The sequence below is a fragment of the Heterodontus francisci genome, chromosome 1, assembly GCF_036365525.1.
Source record: "Heterodontus francisci isolate sHetFra1 chromosome 1, sHetFra1.hap1, whole genome shotgun sequence".
Lineage (NCBI taxonomy): Eukaryota > Metazoa > Chordata > Chondrichthyes > Heterodontiformes > Heterodontidae > Heterodontus > Heterodontus francisci.
Window position 1 is genome coordinate 46,134,709 of NC_090371.1, and position 23,422 is coordinate 46,158,130.

The 23,422-nt window shown below is 43.8% G+C and overlaps 1 protein-coding gene across 1 annotated transcript in view; it reads right to left on the reverse strand.

Moving 5' to 3' along the window:
* The window catches only part of st8sia5 (ST8 alpha-N-acetyl-neuraminide alpha-2,8-sialyltransferase 5), a 117,705-nt gene that overhangs the window by 33,912 nt on the left and 60,371 nt on the right, over window positions 1–23,422 (reverse strand). Inside the window, exon 4 of the mRNA XM_068046062.1 lies at window positions 15,599–15,685. Within this exon, the coding sequence (XP_067902163.1) occupies window positions 15,599–15,685 (87 nt within the window). The remainder of the gene's footprint in view (window positions 1–15,598; window positions 15,686–23,422) is intronic.

The window sequence follows — 23,422 nt, forward strand, 5'->3', positions numbered from 1 at the left end:
GCTTGATTGAAAAGAGCTTGGAGTGCTGGGAGAGGCTATCAAATCCTATCCTCTATCCTATTGGATCCTCTGTTCAGTGGAACAAGCTCGTTTAAGAAAATCAAGTGTGACATCACAGGCAAGCAGGTAGGTGATTGGTAGGGGAAGAAGATACCTGTTTGGTGAGGATCTGATCAATGGTTAAGGTCTATTCTAATCCTAACATTTAAAATAGTAAAGGAACTAGTGATGAGCTTCATAAAATATATAAAAAAGGAAAATAAAATAAATAATTGAATAAAATAATTAAGTAGTTAATTAAAACATGTTAAGTTTTTAATCTCTTTTGTCAATTTAGAGCAGAGGGGATGGAAGCTAGGGCAGTTGCATGCTCCTCTTGCAGGATGTGGGAGGTAAGGGTCACACTTGTGTCCCTGCTGACTTCACCTGTGAGAAGTGCACCCAACTCCAGCTCCTCACAGACCGCGTTAGGGAACTGGAGCTGGAGCTGGATGAACTTCGGATCATTCAGGAGGCTGAGGGGGTGATAGAGAGCAGTTATAGGGAAGTAGTGACACCTAAGTTACAGGATAAAGGTAGCTGGGTGACCGTCAGGGGAGGGAAAGGGAATAGGCGCACAGTGCAGGGATCCCCTGTGGCCGTTCCCCTCAATAATAAGTATACCGTTTTGGATACGGTTGGGGGGCGGGGGGACCTACCAGGGGAAAGCCACAACGGCCAGTTCTCTGGCACTGAGCCTGGCTCTATGGCTTAGAAGGGAAGGGGGGAGAATAGGAGAGCGATAGTGATAGGAGATTCAATGGTTAGAGGATCAGACAGGAGATTCTGTGATCGCGAACAAGACTCCCAGATGGTATGTTGCCTCCCGGGTGCCAGGGTCAGGGATGTCTCGGATCGAGTCCACAGGATTTTTAAGGGGGAGGGGGAGCAGCCAGAAGTCGTGGTACACATCGGTACCAATGACATAGCTAAGAAAAGGGATGAGGACCTGAAAAGCGAATATAGGGAGTTAGGTTGGAAGCTAAAAGGCAGGACGAGCAGAGTCGTAATCTCAGGATTGATACCGATGCCACATGCTAGTGAGGCTAGAAACAGAGAGCAAGTGCAGCTGAACACGTGGCTACAGAGCTGGTGTAGGAGGGAGGGATTCAGATATGTGGATCATTGGGATACCTTCTGGGGAAGGTGGGACCTGTACAAGAAGGACAGGTTGCATCTGAACTGGAGGGGCACCAATATCCTGGGCAGGAGGTTTGCTAGAGCTCTTCGGGAGGGTTTAAACTAGTTTGGCAGGGGGATGGGAACCGGAGCTATGGATCAGTGGATGGGGTAGCTGTTGAACAGGCAGATACAGAGTGCAGAGAGTCTGTGAGGAAGGTTAGACAGTTGACAGGTTAAACTTGCAGCCAGTATGATGGGTTGAAGTGTGTCTATTTTAACGCAAGAAGTGTCAGGAATAAGGGTGATGAACTTAGAGCATGGATCAGTACTTGGAGCGACGATGTTTGGCCATTACGGAGACTTGGATATCACAGGGGCAGGAATAGATGTTGGATGTTCCGGGGTTTAGATGTTTCAAAAGGAATAGGGAGGGAGGTAAAAGAGGTGGGGGAGTGGCATTGCTAATATTTAATTGGGGGAGGGGGAATTACAATGCTATTAGGCAGGAACTGGGGAGCTTAAATTGGGAACAGATGTTCTCAGGGAAATGCATGACAGAAATGTGGAGGTTGTTTAGGGAGCACTTGCTGCGACTGCTGGATAGGTTTGTCCCAATGAGGCAAGAAAGGGATGGTAGGGTGAAGGAATCTTGGATGACAAGAGATGTGGAACAGCTAGTCAAGAGGAAGAAGGAAGCTTACTTAAGGTTGAGGAAGCAAGGATCAGACAGGGCTCTAGAGGGTTACAAGGTAGCCAGGAAGGAACTGAAGAATGGACTTAGGAGAGCTAGAAGGGGACATGAAAAAGTCTTGGCGGGTAGGATTAAGGAAAATCCCAAGGCGTTCTACACTTATGTGAGGAACAAGAGGATGGCCAGAGTGAGGGTAGGACCGATCAGGGATAGTGGAGGGAACTTGTGCCTGGAGTCGGAGGAGGTAGGGGAGGTCCTTAATGAATACTTTGCTTCAGTATTCGCTCGTGAGAGGGACCTGGACGTTTGTGAGGAAAGCATGAAACTGGCTGATATGCTCGAACAGGTTGATGTTAAGGAGGATGTGCTGGAAATTTTGAAAGACATGAGGATAGATAAGTCCCCGGGGCCAGACGGGATATACCCAAGGATATTACGGGAAGCGAGGGAAGAGATTTCCGTGCCTTTGGCGATGATCTTTGCGTCCTCACTGTCCACTGGAGTAGTACCAGATGATTGGAGGGTGGCAAATGTTATTCCCTTGTTCAAGAAAGGGAATAGGGATAACCCTGGGAATTACAGACCAGTCAGTCTTATGTCGGTGGTGGGCAAATTATTGGAGAGGATTCTGAGAGACAGGATTTATGATTATTTGGAAAAGCATAGTTTGATTAGAGATAGTCAGCATGGCTTTGTGAGGGGCAGGTCATGCCTCACAAGCCTTATTGAATTCTTTGAGGATGTGACAAAACACATTGATGAAGGAAGAGCTTTGGATGTGGTGTATATGGATTTTAGCAAGGCATTTGATAAGGTTCCCCATGGTAGGCTCATTCAGAAAGTAAGGAGGCATGGGATACAGGGAAATTTGGCTGTCTGGATACAGAATTGGCTGGCCCATAGAAGACAGAGGGTGGTAGTAGATGGAAAGTATTCAGCCTGGAGCTCGGTGACCAGTGGTGTTCCGCAGGGATCTGTTCTGGGACCTCTGCTCTTTGTGATTTTTATAAATGACTTGGATGAGGAAGTGGAAGGCTGGGTTAGTAAGTTTACCGATGACACAAAGGTTGCTGGAGTTGTGGATAGTGTAGAGGGTTGTTGTAGGTTGCAACGGGACATTGACAGGATGCAGAGCTGGGCTGAGAAGTGGCAGATGGAGTTCAACCTGGAAAAGTGTGAAGTGATTCATTTTGGAAGGTTGAATTTGAATGCAGAATACAGGCTTAAAGACAGGATTCTTGGCAGTGTGGAGGAACAGAGGGATCTTGGGGTCCACGTCCATAGATCCCTCAAAGTTGCCACCCAAGTTGATAGGGTTGTTAAGAAGGCGTATGGGGTGTTGGCTTTCATTAACAGGGGGATTGAGTTTAAGAGCTGCGAGGTTATGCTGCAGCTCTATAAAGCCCTGGTTAGACCACATTTGGAATATTGTGTTCAGTTCTGGTCGCCTCATTATAGGAAGGATGTGGAAGCTTTAGAGAGGGTGCAGAGGAGATTTACCAGGATGCTGCGTGGACTGGAGGGCATGTCTTATGAAGAAAGGTTGAGGGAGCTAGGGCTTTTCTCATTGGAGCGAAGAAGGATGAGAGGTGACTTGATAGAGGTGTACAAGATGATGAGAGGCATAGATAGTGTGGATAGCCAGAGACTTTTTCCCAGGGCGGAAAGGGCTATCACCAGGGGGCATCATTTTAAGGTGATTGGAGGAAGGTTTAGGGGAGATGTCAGAGGTAGGCTCTTTACACAGAAAGTGGTGGGTGCGTGGAATGCACTGCCAGCGGTGGTAGTAGAAGCAGATACATTAGGGACATTTAAGCGACTCTTAGATAGGTACATGGATGATAGTAGAGTGAAGGGTATGTAGGTAGTTTGATCTTAGAGTAGGTTCAAGGGTCGGCACAACATCATGGGCCAAAGGGCCTGTACTGTGCTGTACTGTTCTATGTTCTATGTAAACATGGGAAGACAGGTGATGTATCATGGCTGCAGCATGTGGGAGCTACTGGATGCCAGTGTGATCCAGGGCAAACACGTCTGCAGTAAGTGTTTGCGCTTCGAAGAACTTCAGCTAAGAGTCATTGAACAGGAGGCCAAGCTGCAGACACTGCGACACATCAGGGAGGGAGAAAGTTACCTGGACACTTTATACAAGGAGGCCGTCACACCCCTTAGGATAGTGTTTTCTGATTTGGGCAGTAGTCAGGGACAGGAGAGTGTGGCTGCAGCTGAGGCAGGTAAGGGGACCCAGAGGGCAGGAATGCAGGAGCCTCAGCCTTTGCGATTGTCCAACAGGTTTGAGGTTCTTTCATCTTGTTTGGTTAAGAGTGGGGACTGCAGGGTGGATGAGCTACCTGACCATGGCACCATGGTACAGGAAGCCATTCAAATGGAGGGAGAAAAAAGGAATGTAGTGGTAGTAGGGGAAAGTATAGTTCGGGGGATTGACACTGTTCTCTGCAGCAAAGAGTGAGAGTCCAGACGGCTGTGTTGCCTGCCCAGTGCCAGGGTTCAGGACATTTGCTCTGGGCTGGAGAGGAACTTACCGTGGGAGGGGGAGGATCCAGTCGTCATGGTCCATGTAGGGACCAACAACAAAAAAAAAAAAAAAAAAAAATTTATTTTTTTTTTTGGGGCGGCACAGTGGCGCAGTGGTTAGCACCGCACCTCACAGCTCCAGGGACCCGGGTTCGATTCCGGGTACTGCCTGTGTGGAGTTTGCAAGTTCTCCCTGTGTCTGCGTGGGTTTCCTCCGGGTGCTCCGGTTTCCTCCCACAAGCCAAAAGACTTGCAGGTTGATAGGTAAATTGGCCATTACAAATTGTCACTAGTGTAGGTAGGTGGTAGGGAATTATAGGGACAGGTGGGGATGTGGTAGGAATATGGGATTAGTGTAGGATTAGTATAAATGGGTGGTTGATGTTCGGCACAGACTCGGTGGGCCGAAGGGCCTGTTTCAGTGCTGTATCTCTAATCTAAAACATAGGCAGGACAAGGAAAGAGGTTCTGCATATTCAGTATGAGGAACTACACACCAAATTAAGAAACAGAACCTCAAAGGTATAATCTCTGGATTATTACCTGAGCCACGCGCCAATTGGCATAGGGCAAATAAGATTAGAGAAATGAATGCATGGCTCAAAGACTGGTGTGGTAGAAGTGGGTTCCGGTTCGGGGGGCACCGGCACCAGTACTGGGGAAAGTGGTGGCAGTACCGTTGGGAAAGTCTACACCTGAACCGTGCTGTGGCCAGTGTTCTAGCGAGCTGCATAACTAGGGAAGTAGAGAGGGTTTTAAACTGAATAGTGGGGACAAGAAATCAAATTTGGGAAGATATGGTACATCAAGGAGTAGAGACAAGGCAAGAGAGAAAGGTATTAATATGGGCAATCACAAACAGACTGTGACAGGAAGGGACAGAGAGTACAAATCTAAGAGTAAATCAACAGATATGGCTAGAGGTTACAATAATAATAAAAGGACAAAACTAAAGGCTCTGTATCTGAATGCACGTAGCATTCAACACAAAACAGATGAACTGACAGCGCAAATGGAAATAAATAAGTATGATCTGATAGCCATTACAGAGACATGGCTACAGGATGACATAGATTGGGACCTGAATATTGAAGGGTACATGGCATTTAGGAAGGACAGGAGCTAGAAAAAGGTGGAGGGGTAGCTCTGTTAATTAATGATAGTATTAGCGCAATAAGTTCAGAAGACCAGGATGTAGAAGCAGTTTGGGTAGAGGTGAGAAATCATAAAGGCAAGAAGTCACTTGTGGGAGTGGTGTACAGGCCACCTAACATTAACCACACTGTAGGATGGGGTATAAAGGAAGAAATAATGGCAGCTTGTCAGAAAGGTACAGTGATAATTATTGGGGATTTTAACCGACATATAGACTGGAAAAATCAGATGGCAGAGGTAGCCTGGATGAGGAGTACATAGAATGTTTTTGGGATAATTTCTTGGAACAGTACATTCTGGAGCCAACCAGATCTGGTATTGTGCAATGAGATAGGATTAATTAATGACCTCATAGCTAAGGCAACCCTAGATAGCAGAGATCATAATATGATTGAATTTTACATTCAGTTTGAAGGAGAGAAGAGTGGGTCCAAGACTAGTATTTTAAACTTAAATTAGGGCAATTTTGAGGGCATGAGAGCAAAGCTCACTGAAGTGAACTGGCAAATTAGGTTAAGGGATCGGTCAATAGAGGTGCAGTGGCAGATATTTAAGGGAATATTCCAGAATACACAGAATAGATACATTTCAACGAGAAAGAAAAATTCCAAGGGTGGGACCCACCATCCGTGGTTAACTAAACAGTTAAAGATAGTATCAAACTAAAGAAAAAGCCTATAATTGCACAAAGATGGGAGGCAGGTCAGAAGATTGGACAGAATATAAAAAACAGAAAGAATGACTAAAAGATTGATAAGGAAGGTAAAATTAGAGTACGAGAGAAAGCTAGCTAGATATATAAAGTAAGAGTTTCTATAGATATTTTAAAAAGAAAAGAGTTAACAAAGTCCTATAGAAAGTGAGTCTGGGGAATTAATAATGGATAATAAGGAGGTGGCAGATGAACTGAACAGGTATTTTGCACCGGTCTTCACTATAGAGGATACAAGTAACATCCCAGAATTAGCTGTAAGTCAGGAAATGGAAGGGAGGAACTCAAGAAAATTTACAATCACCAGGAAAGTGGTGCTGAACAAATTGTTGGAGCTGCGGGCTGATAAATCCCCGGATCCTGATGGACTTCATCCTAGGATTTAAAAGAAGTGGCGAGTGAGATAGTTGATGCGTTGGTTATAATTTTCAAAAATTCCCTAGATTCGGGGAAGGTTCCGTTAGATTGGAAAATAGCGAATGTAACTCTTTTGTTCAAAGAGGGAAGGAGACAGAAAGCAGGAAACTACAGGCCAGTTAGCTTAACATCTGTCATAGGGAAAATGTTAGAATTAAAGATGTTATAGCAGGGCACTTAGAAAAATTCAAGGTAATCAGGCAGATTTTATGAAAGGGAAATCATGTTTAACCAATTCATTGGAGTTCTTTGAGGGAGTTACATGCGCTGTGAATGAAGGGGAACCACTGGATGTATTGTACTTAGATTTCCAGAAGGCATTTGATAAGGTGTCACATCAAAGGTTATTGCAAAAAATAAAAACTCATGGTGTAGGGGGTAACATATTGGCATGGATAGAAGATTGGCTAGCTAACAGGAAATAGAGAGTAGGCATAAATTGGTCATTTTCTGGTTGGCAAGATGTAACGAGTGGTGTGCCACAGGGATCTGTGCTGGGGCCTCAACTTAATACAATTTATATAAATGACTTAGATGAAGGGACCGAAGGTATGGTTGTTAAATTTGCTGATGACATAAAGATAGGTAGGAAAGTAAGTTGTGAAGAGGACATAAGGAGGCTACAAAGGGATAAAGATAGGTTAAGCGAGTGGTCAAAGATCTGGCAAATGGAATATAATGTGGGAAAATGTGAAATTGTCCATTTTGGCAGGAAGAATAAAAAAGAAACATATTATCTTAACGATGAGAGATTGCAGAGCTTTGAGATGCAGAGGAATCTGGGTGTCCTAGTGTATGAATCGCAAAAGGTTAGTATGCAGGTACAGCACATAATTAGGAAAGCTAATGGAATATTATCGTTTATTGCGAGGGGAATTGAATACAAAAGTAGAGAGATTATGCTTCAACTATACAGGGCATTGGTGAGATCACATCTGGTGTACTGTGTACAGTACTGGTCTCCTTATTTAAAGAAGGATGTAAATGTGTTGGAGGCAGTTCAGTTGTGTTGAAGGTTTACTAGACTAATACCTGGAATGGGCGGGCTGATTAAGGGGAAAGATTGGACAGGCTACGCTTGTATATGTTGGAATTTAGAAGAGTAAGAGGAGACTTGATTGAAACATAAGATCCTGAGGGGTCTTGACAGGGTGGATGTGGAAAGGATGTTTCCCCTTGTGGGAGAATCTAGAACTAGGGGTCACTGTTTAAAAATAAGGGGTTGCCCATTTAAGACAGAGATGAGGAGAAATGTTTTCTCTCAGAGGGTCATGAGTGTTTGGAATTCTCTTCCTCAAAAGGCGGTGGAAGCAGAGTCTTTGAATATTTTTAAGGCAGAGGTAAATAGATTCTTGATGAGCAAAGGGGTGAAAAGTTATCGGGGTAGGTGGAAATGTGTAGTAATCAGCTCAGCCATGAACTTGTTGAAAGGCAGAGCAGGCGCGAGGGGCCAAGTGGCCTACTCCTGCTCCTAATTTGTATGTTTGTACAGAAATGTCCTCTGACCTATCTAATTTTGTGCTATTTGCTCGGGATTGTTTCCAGGACAATCTCTCCAAGTAACTCAGAAATATGAATGAATGAGCTATCAAAAACAGACATTAAAGAGCCAAAATGGAAGACAATATACAAACAGTTCTACAGATATGAAGTTCAGAAGAACACTCAAAGAATTAGGAATAAGATGCTTGAACTGGTGCCTGTTGTCGCAGTAGGGAACTGCAATGTAAACAACAACTTGTATTTATATAGATCCTTTAACAAGGTGCTATATACAAGCATAATCAGACAAAAGTATTGACACTGAGCCAAAGGAGGAGACATTAGGACAGGTGCCCAAAAGCTTGGCCAAAAAGGTAGGTGTTCAGTAGTGCCCTAAAGGAAAAGGGAGAGGTGGAGGGGTTTAGGAAGGGAATTCCAGAGCTCAGAGCCTTGACAGCTGAAGGCATATTAGTAGGAATATTAGAAACATGGCTGGTAATGAATGGTAATGAATACAACATATCGATTAATGAAAGTGGAAAATCAGGCAGGCTCCCACTTTTGAATATTAACTACTAGTAAAATGCACTTGTCTGGATGACTGACAAACCCAGGACTGGGTTTGGCCATGTTGCCCTTCACAGATAATTATCCTGTCCACATTCACTGTCCAGGTTTGTATATGAAGAATGATTACTTGAAGTAATGAACTGGAGGACTGCTCATTCCCATGGAACCATAACCTAGAAAGAGGCAGCAGTGTGCATTCAGGATAGGTGAAGAAAAAGGGGAAATAAAAGCATTGAGTCATGCAGAGGTTATTCACCAATTATCTAGTTAAAAATGCAAAGCACCAGAGCCGTGAGCAAGCCATGACCACCTTTCAGCAACAGACACTCCAGGAAATAAGTCAATTCTGTGCATACTAAGTGATAATATTTTTACTTGTTGACACTGAATGATTATGTGGGCAATAGTACAACCTCACAAACAGACTGTTATTTCAAAAGGATTTGGCAGTGCTAAAGACCTCTAACACATGGTGCCACAGAGCAGCAAGACCCACATTTTTATCTTCCTAATCGCAGCCTCATCGAGGCAATTCTGAGCAGAGGTTAGGAAAGGAAGCCATCCCCACTCTTACCCACCTCCTAGCAATCAAATTCAAGTGAGCATTGTGAAACATAAAAACGGAAAAACATTACGGCATAGAAAGGAGGCCATTTGGCCCATTGTGTCTGTGTGATCCATAGCACTGTAGGTTACGGCACTTTGAGTGCATACCTAAGTTTGTTTTAATGCAATGAGGTTTTCTGCTTCTATCATCCTTTCAGGAAGTGAGTTCCAGACCACCACCACACTCTGAATGAAAATATTACTCCTCAACTCCCCTCTAGTCGTACCAATTGCTTTAAATCTATGCCCCCTGGTTATTGACCTCTCGGTTAAATGGAATAGTTCCTTCCTATCCATTATCTAGGCCCCTCAATTTTATATACCTCAATTAAATCTTTCTTAGCTTCCTCTGTTCCAAAGGAAACAACCCCAGTGAATTCAAACTTCTTTCATAGCTAAAATTCTGCATTCCTGGCAACATCCTCATAAATCTCATCTGTATCCTCTCTAGTGCGATCACATCTTTCCTGTAATGTGGTGACCAAACTGTATGCAGTACTCCAGCTGTGGTCTAACTAGTGTTCTATACAGTTGTAGCATAACCTCCCTGCCCTTATACTCTATACCTCAGCCAATAAAGGAAGGTATCCCATATGCGATCTGTAGACATGTACTCCAAGGTCCCTTTGTTTGCCAACTCCAAATGCATTAGCACACACTTCTCCGGACTGAATTCCATTTGCCACTTGTCTGCCCACCTGACTAGTCCATTGCTATCTTGCTGCAGTCTACAGCTTTCTTCCTCACTATCAACCACACACCTAATTTTTGTATCATCTGCAAACTTCTTAATCATGACCACTACATTTAAGTCTAAATCATTGATATATACCACAAACAGCAAAGCATCCAGTACTGAGCCCTGTGGAACCCCACAGTAAACTGCCTTCCAGTCACAAAAACACTTGTCAATCATTACCTTTTGCTTCTTGTGACGGAGCCAATTTTGAATCCAACTTGCCACTTTTCCTTTGGATCCCATGAACTTTTAATTTCCTAACCATTCTGCCGTGTGGGACCTTGTCAAAAGCCTTGCTAAAATCTATGTAGACTACATTAAATGCACTACCCTCATTGACCCTTCTCGTTACCTCCTCAAAAAATTATTCAAGTTAGCCAGACGAAACCTATGAAAGGTAGAAGAGCATGTCACTAGCCTGGCCCCGCTGATGGGTCTGGTACATGGACTTTTTTGGGAAAGAAGAGTAAAGGTAGCTTGAAAAAGTAGAGGAAGCCATTCCCTAACCAAAAAAAATGCAAAGGAACTAGAAAAGTCCAAACAAAGCAAGGCCAGGCTTCAGTCCTTTGAGAGCTGATTTCAACTCCTAGCAAGAATGGACAGCAATTCCACATGGGAGTGCAAGTTGGAGATATAAAACAGAAAATGCTGGAAATACTGAGCACGTCACGGGGAGTTAACGTTTCAGATCGATGACCTTTTAGCAAAACCGGGAAAAGTTAGAGATGCAACAAGTTTTGAGCAAGTACAGAGGCAGCGAAAGGGGGGGGGAGCGAAGGAGAGGACAGAAAGGGAAGGCCTGTGATAGGGTGAAAGGCAGGAGAGATTAAACAATGAAAGGAATAATGGGGCAAGGCAAAAGGGGAAGGTAGTGGGACAATAAAAGAAACAAAAGGTGGGACTAGAGGAGTTGAAAATGACGAAAGCAGAATCATCACCAGCAACTGCCATCCAAAACAATTGGGACAGTGGTTATGATTTGAAATTGTTGAATTCAATGTCTGAGAAAGTGCCCAATTGAAAGATCAGATTCTGTTCCTCAAGCTTCCATTCAGCTTCATTAGAACAGTTTAAGAGGCCGAGGACAGCGAAGTCAGAGTGGGAATCGGGTGAAGAATTAAAATGACAAGCTAAATGAACTCCATTCAGAGTTAGATAATATGGCCCTAGATTTAGATTCAAACCACATGGCTAGGATATAGTGCAAGTTGGAGGCATGGCAGATTTTAACTGTCAGGTCTTTCATTTGATTCCTGCCCCTCCTCCGTTAAGTAAGTAAAGCAATTAGGAAGGCAAATGATATGTTGACCTTGATTGCAAGAAGATTTGAGTCAGGAGTAAAGAAGTCTTGCTGCGATTGTATACAGCCTCGGTGAGACTGCACCTGGAGTATTGTGTACAGTTTTGGTCTCCTTACCGAAGGAAGGATATGATTGCCATGGAGAGAGTGCAATGAAGGTTCACCAGACTGATTCCTGGGATATGGGATTGTCCTATGAGGAGAGACTGAGGAGACTGGGCCTGTATTCTCGAGTTTACAAGAATGAGAAGTGATCTCATTGAAGCATACAAAATTCTTTTAGGGCTCGACAGGGTAGATGCAGGAAGGACGTTTTCCCCTGGCTGGGGATCTAGAACCAGGGGACACAGTCTCAGAATAAGAGGTAGCCCATTTAGGACTGAGATAAGAAGGAATTTCTTCACTCATAGGGTGGTGAATCTTTGGAATTCTCTACCCCAGAAGGCTGTGGAAGCTCAGTCATTGGGTATGTTCAGGACAGATGTTGATAGATTTCGAGATATTAAATCAAGGGATATGGGGATTGTGTGGGAAAATGGCATTGAGGTAGAAAATCAGCCATGATCCAGTTGAATGGCAGAGCAGACTCAAGGGGCCAAGTAGCCTACTCCTGCTCCTATTTCCTACATTCCTAACTATCCTTAGTGTGCCTTACTGTTTAACCATTAGGTCCACCTGGTGGGATGGCCATGGCAGGTACATCACTCAGCCGCGAATTAAAATACCGTTGAATATTTGCATTTATTAATGGGATACCTGCTCCATTTTAACTGCTCCCACTGAGTGGGGAGTTAAAATTATCCACTTAGTCCCTTGCCCCATTGCTACATTTAGTTAGGTAATACAGCCCCAGATTTAGACTCAGTCCACAGGGATAGGATTTTTGAGCTAGATAGGCTAGGCAAAACTGAGGGACTTAAGTATAAATCACAAAAGTATCAAAGTAGTTTAGATGCCAGGATGTACTTCTTCTTGAATAAGTTGCCAGCACATGTAGTGAGTGCAAATTCGCTGGAAGCATTCAAAAAGGAGCTGGGAGGATTCCTGCAAATGACAAACATCTCTATAAAAGGATGATAGGTAGATCCTTGGGGAGTGGTGTCACCAGTCACAGTAGTTTCTTGGTGCTTGCTTGTTTGCTTTCAGGAGTCAGAGGAATTTTCCAATGTTTTTTTCCTAATTTAGCCTTTTTTTAAGCTTTCCAGGTGATGGTGTGATGTTTGGAAAGGGGGAATTTGCATGTGAGAGTTACACCATGCTGGTACGGGACAGGTTCAATAGACCAGCTGGCCTTTTCCTATTCTTTTTCATATGCTCATATGTTCCGCCTTGAGTAGCAATAAAAAGGGATAAATCCATCTAGTAACCTCTTAGGGGAATTTGGCAGTTGCTGAAGAATTATATCATGTAAATGACGACCCAATCATGTTCTAGTGGTATGGCAGAAAGAAGCAACTCAAAATTCCCTTTAAGCGGTAAATCAGAAGCAGATGTAATGACTGAATTCATCTCAATATTGTCACGACCGAGGCGGGAGGAGTGCACTGTTTATTCTAGTTCCACTTCTGCACAGGTCACAACATATATTTAAATTTTCCCGCTTACCGATATGGTCAATCATATAATAAAAGCAAAATACTGCGGATGCTGGAAATCTGAAATAAAAACAAGAAATGCTGGAAATACTCAGCAGGTTTGGCAGCATCTGTGGAGAGAGAAGCAGAGTTAACATTTCAGGTCAGTGACCCTTCTTCAGAACTGGCAAATATTAGAAATGTGAAAGGTTATAATCAAGTAAAGCGGGGGTGGGGCAAGAGATAACAAAGGAGAAGGTGTAGATAGGCCAAAGTCACAGAATAGCTGACCAGTAGGTCGTGGAGCAAAGGCAAACAATATGTTAATGGTGTGTTGAAAGGCAAAGCATTAGTACAGATAGGGTGTTAATTATTTATGGTCAATCATATACTCTACTTTCCCAGAATAAAACACGCCAACCAGGTTTCTTTAATAAACAACAAAATTATCAGTTTATTATAAAACAATTCTTAACCAGTAATGAAGTAAATCATAAACACACAGATTGAGGGATAACAGTTCCCTTTTTACCTTAGCCCCGTTACACATACACACACACACATACATATGTACATCGGTTAACTGGAAAAATAAAAGGGATTTTGGTTTTAGAGCTCTGTTTTCAAGAAAAAGACAAAAAAAACACTTAGGGTGAATACTTGCTCATTCTTGAAGAAAAAAGAGAAGATATGGAAAGATGTCCTTTGTTTTTGTTTGGTGTCCCAATTGCGTATAGATGGCTGTCACTGGAATCTTCCTAGAATTGTTCTTTCCAGGCGATGTTGAAGATCAGTTTGGGTAGGTTTTCAAAGAAATGCAGCAACAGAAGCTTCAGATAGGCCTTACAGCAGAAATGCGGCAACAGGGGATTCAGTTCCCACACATTCGATACGCAGGGTTTCTTCAAATACAGGAGGAAAGAGGAGACTGACACACTGGATATGCAGTGTTTTTTTCCAAGAGAAAGAGATAAGCTGAGTTTTTCTTGGCATGCAAAAAGCAACTGCCTTTTGTAACAATTCAAAGTGAAACCAAAAACATTCCAAAAGTCAAGCCTCCTGACCTCTATAAATCTTAACCTGTCACTTCTTTGTAAACATCTCCCCAAGTCAAAACAACAACCTCCCTGCTGGTATTTTATCTGAAAGCAGGTGCATTCGAGTAAGGGCTTGTTTACAAGCCAAGACCAGAATCCTCCTGGTGACCTCTTTTTAAAAAACACAAAGTTCAGCATCTCTTCAAGCTTCCAGATGAATCAATGTCCATAATTCAACTATAAGTGCTTAAAAACATATAATTTTTTTATTCATTCATGGGATGTGGGCATCACTGGCTATGCCAGCATTTATTGCCCATCCCTAATTGCCCTTGAGAAGGTGTTGGTGAGCTGCCTTCTTGAACCGCTGCAGTCCACGTGAGGTAGGTACACCCACAGTGCTGTTAGGAAGGGAGTTCCAGGATTTTGACCCAGCGACAGTGAAGGAACAGCGATATAGTTCCAAGTCAGGATGGTGTGTGACTTGGATGGGAACTTGCAGGTGGTGATGTTCCCATGCATCTGCTGCTCTTGTCCTTCGAGGTGGTAGAGGTTGTGGGTTTGGAAGGTGCTGTCTAAGGATCCTTGGTGCGTTGCGTGCATCTTGTAGATGGTACACACTGCTGCCACTATGCACCAAATTTACACCAAATAGAAGCACTCTCGTAACAATTTTATCTCCTCCAACAATATAATCTATCCTGCTCTCAAATACCAGCACCTCCATCATCAAAATTACCTGCCCTGCTTCCAAATATCAGCTATTCAATTATCAGTGCAGTATGTTTCACTCTCAAATGTCCAAAATCTAGCCAGCATACTGGTTAAATCGGACAGTTCAAGTTGTAAAGATACTAAGCCATTAAGAAGAATGTGCAAAGACAGGCTTCTTCATCTGTTGGATTACATAAGCAGTAGTATACTTCATGGCAACTTATCATTAAACAGATATTAACATTTGCACTGTAGCCATTATTTCTTTACATCCTTTGCTCTTGTTTGAATTGTTATCTTTTTCTTGGTGCATCCTGTAATTTAGGTTTTAGTAGGTTTGGTCACTGGGGCTCTCTTCATTTTCCCATTTATTTTTCTTTTCATGTAATTTTACTCCTCCAATCCTGGGTGACCTATTTAACCCTACCTCTCAACCTCTCCCAGATCTGCCTCTATCGTTCCCTTTCTTTCTCCATCCATCCCTCTCTCTTCTCCCCCTTGCTTTCACTCCTGTAGTTTTTGTTTCTTTAAAACTCCCTTGCTACTCGTCACTCTCTGTCTCTCAATCTTCTTTTCACATCTCAAACTCTTCCAACTCCCTTCTCCAAAATGTTTTCCTCCCCTCTTTTTATTTATACTTTTCCTTGATTTATCTACCTGTTCCCCCTCACATTCTCCCTTCCTTACTCTCATTTTCTTCCCCAACTCTATTTCTCTCTCCTCTTCCTCTTTCTTTATTCTTCTATTTTCTCAATTTTCCTTTCCTCTTTTTCCCACTTACATCTCTTACTCACTCTTACATCTCCACTGAAACTCTCCCTCATTTTCTTTATCTCATACTTCTTTTTTCCCCATCCTCTCTTCCATTCCCCTTTCTTATCTTCCCTGCTTTCTCATCCACTTACTTGAAAATATTGGTTGCAGTCTCATTCCTTTCCCATTTACACAACTGCAGGGTCTTCCATCTGTCAAACAGTTCAGACTGCTTCACCCTGCAGAACAAAGGATCAGTGTCACACAGAGAACTACGTCAAATCCATGTTTAATGAGCTACTTTCATTATCAGAAGCCTTCATGTAAATAAAATTTAAAGCATTTGAGGCATGTGTCACAAATTCAAGTCCTCCATTACGGTGAATCCACCTTGCATCATAGTGAGTCTTTTTTATCTAATCAGCAGAAAAGTATTAATCAGAAATTCAGCTGAGTTTTTACTGCCTTTATTTCAATTTAACCCTCAAGATTGTCGCCAGATTCAAGGAAATGACTACCTCCCTAGACTGGATGATTTTCTGTTGACACATCCAACAAGCACCAATATTACAGAAATAAAGGTACTCAAACAGTAGTAGTTTTAATAATAGAGCCTTAACCACACAGAGCATACAAGAAGTACAATTTGAGTTACAAATACCCAATTTTAAACACTTACATTCTGAACACCCTTTCAACTTCATTTTTTCCTGCCATGCTCTCTTTCCCAATCAAATCTATCCCACCTTTGCTAACATTTTTTCTGTCTCACAACTTTTGAGGTGAATTTCCTCACCACTTCCTCAGCGGTAGTAGCACTCGAATGGCTTGGGAAATTTTACGCGAGGAAGCTCATGTGGAAACCATTTCTGGCACTTGTGTGACTTTCATCAGTTTCTCCTGAGTTTCCTCACATTTCTGGAGCCAATCCACAATGTGCACATGACTCGCCGTTGGCCTCATTTATATGCAGTCACCAGTCAGCCACTTGAGAAATGAGAGATTCTTTGATTTACCTCGCTATTACACTCACAGTAAGTTCATCTGTTTTAATGAGGTACGGCAGCTGCCAGTATCAGCTGATACTTGTGAAAATGAGTAGTTCCTTACAACATAAGAACATGAGAAATAGTTGCTGGAGTAGGCCATTTGGTCCTTCGAGCCTGCTCCGTCATTTAATAAGATCATGGCTGATCTTCTACCTCAACGCCACCTTCCCGCAATATCCCCATATCCCTTAACTCTTTCCGTTCTCAAAAATCTATCAACCTCTGTCTTGAATATATTCAATGACTATCCACAGAGTTTTGGATGCTCAGAGAATTCCAAAGATTCACAACCCTCCAAGTGAAGAAATTTCTTCTCATCTCAGTCCGAAATGGCCGTCCCTTATTCTGAGACTGTGATTCCCAGTTCGAGACTCCCCAGCCAAAGGAAACATAACAGCAAAGGTCTCAGTTTTATCCCCTTACGCCCCCACCTCAATGAATTTCGCGCTCGGCATGACGTTGAGCTCTTCTTCCATCGCCTCCGCCTCCGGGGTCACTTCTTCGACCAGGAGTCCTCCCCCCGACCAGCAGACCCATTCACCCGCCTTCAGCATTCTCCCTCTACCTGGACCCCTCCCCCTGGCCTCTTACCCGCTCTTGATCTCTTCATTGAAAACTGTCGGCGAGACATTGGTCGTCTCAATTTCTCTGCCCCCCTCACTCACTCTAACCTGTCCCCCTCGGATCTTGAGGCACTCCGTTCTCTCAGGTCTAACCCCGACATGGTCATCAAACCTGCAGACAAGGGTGGTGCTGTTGTTGTATGGCGTACCGACCTCTACCTTGCAGAAGCTCAACGCCAACTCACAGACACCTCTTCCTACCTCCCTCTGGACCATGACACCACCACCAAACATCAAGCCACCGTCCAAAGGACTGTCACTGACCTCATCTCCTCTGGAGATCTTCCCTCTACAGCTTCCAACCTCATAGTCCCACAACCCCGGACAGCCCGCTTCTACCTCCTTCCCAAAATCCACAAAGGGGACTGTCCCGGCAGACCCATTGTGTCAGCCTGCTCCTGCCCCACTGAACTTATTTCTTCCTATCTAGACTCTATCTTTTCTCCGCTGGTCCAGTCTCTTCCCACCTACATCCGTGACTCTTCTGACGCCCTACGTCATTTTGACAATTTCCAGTTTCCTGGTCCCAACCGCCTCCTCTTCACTATGGACGTCCAATCGCTCTACACCTCCATCCCCCACCAGGATGGTTTGAGGGCTCTCTGCTTCTTCCTGGAACAGAGGCCCAACCAGTCCCCATCCACCACCACCCTCCTCCGCCTGGCTGAACTTGTTCTCACATTGAACAACTTCTCCTTCAACTCCACGCACTTCCTTCAAGTAAAAGGTGTCGCTATGGGTACCCGCATGGGTCCTAGTTATGCCTGTCTTTTTGTGGGATATGTCGAACATTCTTTTTTCCAGTCCTACTCAGGCCCCCTCCCCCAACTCTTTTTCCGGTACATTGATGACTGTATCGGTGCCGTTTCCTGCTCCCGCCCCGGACTAGAAAACTTTATCAACTTTGCTTCCAATTTCCATCCTTCTCTCACCTTTACATGGTCCATCTCTGACACTTCCCTTCCCTTCCTCGACTTGTCTGTCTCCATCTCTGGGGATAGGTTGTCTACCAACATCCATTATAAGCCCACCGACTCCCACAGCTACCTCGACTACACTTCTTCACACCCTACCTCCTGTAAGGACTCCATTCCATTCTCCCAGTTTCTCCGTCTCCGACGCATCTGCTCTGATGATGCTCCCTTCCATGACAGTGCTTCTGATATGACCTCCTTTTTCCTCAACCGAGGATTTCCCCCCACTGTGGTTGACAGGGCCCTCAACCGTGTCCGACCCATTCCCCGCACCTCTACCCCTCACCCCTTCCCCTCCCTCCCAGAACCATGACAGGGTTCCCCTTGTCCTCACTTTTCATCCCACCAGCCTCCATATCCAAAGGATCATCCTCCGCCATTTTCGCCACCTCCAGCGTGATGCCACTACCAGTCGCATCTTCCCCTCCCTTCCCCTGTCAGCATTCCGAAGGGATCGTTCCCTCCGCGACACCCTGGTCCACTCCTCCATTACCCCCACCACCTCGTCCCCGTCCCAGGGCACCTTCCCCTGCAATCGCAGGAGGTGTAATACCTGCCCATTTACCTCCTCTCTCCTCACTATCCCAGGCCCCAAACACTCCTTTCAGGTGAAGCAGCGATTTACTTGTACTTCTTTCAATGTAGTATACTGTATTCGCTGCTCACAGTGTGGTCTCCTCTACATTGGGGAGACCAAGCGCAGACTGGGTGACCGCTTTGCGGAACATCTCCGCTCAGTCCACAAGCAGGACCCTGAGCTTCCGGTTGCTTGCCATTTCAACACTCCCCCCTGCTCTCATGCTCACATCTCTGTCCTGGGATTGCTGCAGTGTTCCAGTGAACATCAACGCAAGCTCGAGGAACAGCATCTCATCTACCGATTAGGCACACTACAGCCTGCCGGACTGAACATTGAGTTCAATAATTTCAGAGCATGACAGCCCCCCATTTTACTTTCATTTTTAGTTATTTTTTCTTCCTTGTTTTTACATTCTTTTTTACATTTTTTCCAATCTTTTTTTTGCATTTATTTCACTTCATCTTAGTTTGTTCAGTTTGCTTACCCACTGTTTTCTTTCAGGTTTGCACTTGCTGCTGTTCAATATTCAGTGTATTTACACCTAATCTGTACTAATGCTTTGTCTTTCAACACACCATTAACATATTGTTTGCCTTTGCTCCGTGACCTTTTGGTCAGCTATGTGGCCTGGTCCAATCTACACCTTCTCCTTTGTTATCTCTTGCCGCACCCCCACCCCACTTGCTTATAATCTGTGACTTTTCTAATATTTGTCAGTTCCGAAGAAGGGTCACTGACCCGAAACGTTAACTCTGCTTCTCTTTCCACAGATGCTGCCAGACCTGCTGAGTTATTCCAGCATTTCTTGTTTTTATTTCAGATTTCCAGCATCCGCAGCATTTTGCTTTTATTTTTTTTCAGTGTCTACCTTGTCAAGCCCCGAAAGAATTTTATATGTTGCATTTAGATCTCCTCTCATTTTTCTAAATGCCAGGGAATATCGGCCTAGTCCACTCAAACTTTCCTGGTCTGGAACTGATGAGGGATAATCCACTCTGTGTTATTACTTGTCCCTTTGCTTGACTGGGTGCAGCTCCAACAACACTCAAGAAGCTCGACACCATCCAGGATAAAGCAGCCTGTTTGATCAGTACCCCATCCACCACCTTCAATATTCACTCCCTTCATTACTGGTGGCAGCAATGTGTACCATATAAAAGATGCACTGCAGCAAATCACCACACCTGCTTTGACAGCACCTTCCAAAACTGTGACCTCTTGCATCTATAACACACTTGGAGTTCCTCTCCAAGCCATCCTGACTTGAAATATATTGCCGTTCCTTCACTGTCACTGGATCAAAATCCTTGAATTCCCTCCCTAACAGCACTGTGGGTGTCCCTGCACCAGATGGTTCAAGAAAGTTCAAGAAGGCCGCTCACTGTCACTTTCTCAAGGGCAATTAAGAAGGGCAGCAAATGCTGGACTTGCCAATGATGTCCACATCCCATGAGATGATAAAAAAATGGGTGGGATGGCAGTACTGATTAGGGAAGACATTGTGGTGTTGGAAAGAGGGAATGGCCTTAAGGGGCAAGGACAGAATCCATTTGGTTGAAGTTGAGAAGCAAATGGGTATGATCACACTACTAGGGGTATTCCAATGGCCTCCAAATATTGAGAGATGGAGAAGCAAATCTGCAGGCCTCAGAGAGATGCGCAAGAACTGTAGAGTGGTGATATTGGCAGACTCTAATTACCCAAATATCGATTGTGATAATGCTAGAGTAAAGAGAAAGGAGGGGGAGGAATTTCTGAAATGTGTTCGGAGGAACCTCCTTTATCAGTATGTTCTCGGCCCAACTAGAAAGGATATATTCCTGGATCTGGTGTTAGGAAATGAGGTGGACCAAGTGAACCAAGTGTCTGTGGGGGTGCACATGGGTAAGAATAATCATCATATTATAAGGTCTAGACTTGTAATGCAGAAAAGCAAGGAACGATATAAGCTAGAACAGCCGGGTTGGAAGAGGGCTCATTTCAATGCGATGAGAGGGGATCTAGCCAGGATAAAATGACAAAGACTGACAGGAAAAACTGTAACGGAACAATGGGTTATCTTTAGTGTACAGGCTAGGTATATTCCAACAAGGGCGAAAGTTAGGGGAACCAATAACAGGGCTCTTTGGATGACGAGGGAGATGGAGATTATGATGAAACAAAAAAAAGGGTGTATGATGCATGTCAGGTGAATTCTTCATGAGAACCATGCCAAGTACAGTAAGTTGAGAGGGGAGATGAAGAAGAAAATAAGACTGGCAAAGAGAGAATATGAAAATAGAATGGCAGTCAACATAAGAGGGAGTCCAACAATCCTCTACTGGCATGTAAATAGTAAGCGGGTAGTAAGAGGTGGAGTGGAGCCTATCATGGACAAAGAGGGTAATATATAATTAGCAGCACAGGGCAAGGCAAGAATATTTAATACTTTGTATCGGTGTTTACTAAGGAAGAGGAATCTGACAAAATATTGGTAGAAGTGGCGAGAGTAGACGCAATGGATAGGGTAAAAATTGCGAGGGAGGAGAGACTGGAAAGTCTGGCAATGCTTAGGGTAGATAAGTCACCTGGTCCAGATGGCTTGCATCCCAGGTTGTGAGAGGAAGTGGGAGTGGAGATAATCTTCCAATCTTTTCTAGATATGCGGGAGGTGCCAGAGGATTGGAGAGTGGCAAATGTGACACCCTTATTCAAGAAAGGGTGTAAGGACAGACCTAGTAACTAAAACTAACTAGCATAAACATCAGTGCTGGGTAAGGTTTTAGAAACAATAGTCAGGGAAAAAAACATTAACAGGCACTTGGAGAGGTTTGAGTTAATTAAGGAGAGCCAGCATGGATTTGTCAAAGGCAGATCATGCTTGACTAATCTAATTGAATTTTTTGATGAAGTAACAGAGATGGTTGATGAAAGGAATGTGGTGGATGTTGCTTATATGGATTTTAAGAAAGCGTTTGATAAAGTACCATATAAAAGGCTAGTTAATAAAATTAAGGCTCATGGAATAGGAGGGTCAGTGTCAAACTAGATTTAAAAAATTGGCTTAAGGACAGGAAACAGTGATTCATAGTAAATGGTTGTTGTTCAGACTGGAGGATGGTATATAGTGGTGTTCCCCAAGGGTTAGTGCTAGGAGCAAAGATTTTTAACTATATAAATAAATGACTTGGATCTTGGAATACAGAGTAGAATTTCAAAATTTGCCAATAATACCAAATGTGGAGATTGGCAAACAGTGAGCAACAGGACTGGGCGAGCAGAATGGGCAGACAAGTAGCAGATGGTATTTAATACTGACAAGTGTGAGGTGATGTATTGTGGCAGAAAGGATAGGGTGAGGCAATGTGGACTTAATGGCATATTCTAAAGAGTGTGCAAGAACAGAGGGACTTAGGGTGCATGTGCATCGATCTTTGAAGGTGGCAGGACCTATTGAGAGAGTGGTTAGCAAAGCATATGGGATCTTGGGCTTCATAAATAGAGGCACAGAGTACAAAAGCAGGGAAGTTATGCTGAATCTTTATAAAGCTCTGGTTAGGCCCCAACTAGAGTATTACGTCCAGTTCTGGTCACTACACTTTAGGAAGGATGTGAGGGTCCTTGAGAGGGTGCAGAGGACATTTACCAGAATGGTTCCAGGGATGGGGAATTTTAGTTACATGGTTAGGTTGGAAAAGCTGGGATTGTTCTCCCTGGAGCAAAGGAGATTAAGGGGAGATTTGATGAAGATTATGACAGGCTTCGATAAGTTAGACAAGGAAAAATTGTTCCCATCAACTGATGGTACAAGGGCTAGGGAACACAGATTGAAGGTTTTGGGCAAGAGTTGCAGAGGGAATGTGAGGAAGAACTTTTTTAGACAGCGAGTGGTAATGACCTGGAATACACTGCCCACAAGATGGTGGAAGTGGAAAAAAATCAATGATTTCAAAAGGACATTGGCTAGGCACTTGAAGGAAATAAACTTGCAGGGCTACAGGGAATGAGCGGGGGATTGTGACTGACTGGATTGCTCCACGGAGAGCCAGCATGGACTCGATGGGCCGAATGGCCGCTTTCTATGCCATAAAAGACTATATTCCCTCAAACTACCACATGACAACACAGCAGCGCTCTTTGCCCTGAGATGAACATGCCAATCATCATATAGGGGAAGATATCAGAACCTATCAAGTGTACCTTCTGATGTATGACTAACTTCAATAAGGAACAAAGCACCATGCCAGTGCATGCTCTATTTTACTACATGAATTAAACAGTGCACACAATAACCCTACTCTTTCCTTCTCACCATATTACCCCAATGTCCCTACCTATGACTTTTTATCTATTCTTGTGTTTCTAGATGCCACCTGAGTTCCAGGATCCTAGAAGGTCATTGGCTATTTCTGCTCTACAAAGGGCTTCTGGGACTGAGGTGGCAGCTTGGCATCACCTCCCACATTCCACTGAGGCAAGGCTAATTAGTTTATAATTTACTTCCTAGCCCCTTTCCTCAACATGGATGTAACATTTTCCCCTTCCTTTTCTTTGGCATCATTCCAGCTTCCAAAAATGTCTGGAAAATTATAGTTAGTGCCTCTGCTATTTACTTCCTAATTGCCTTCAGTATTTTAGGATACGTGCATTCAGGACCTGATGACTTTTAATTTAGTTAACATTTTAAAGTATAATTTTCAATATTACTCACACAGACCCACTATCACATTAATAAAAACAGAAAGTGTTGGAAATACTCAGCAGGTCTGGC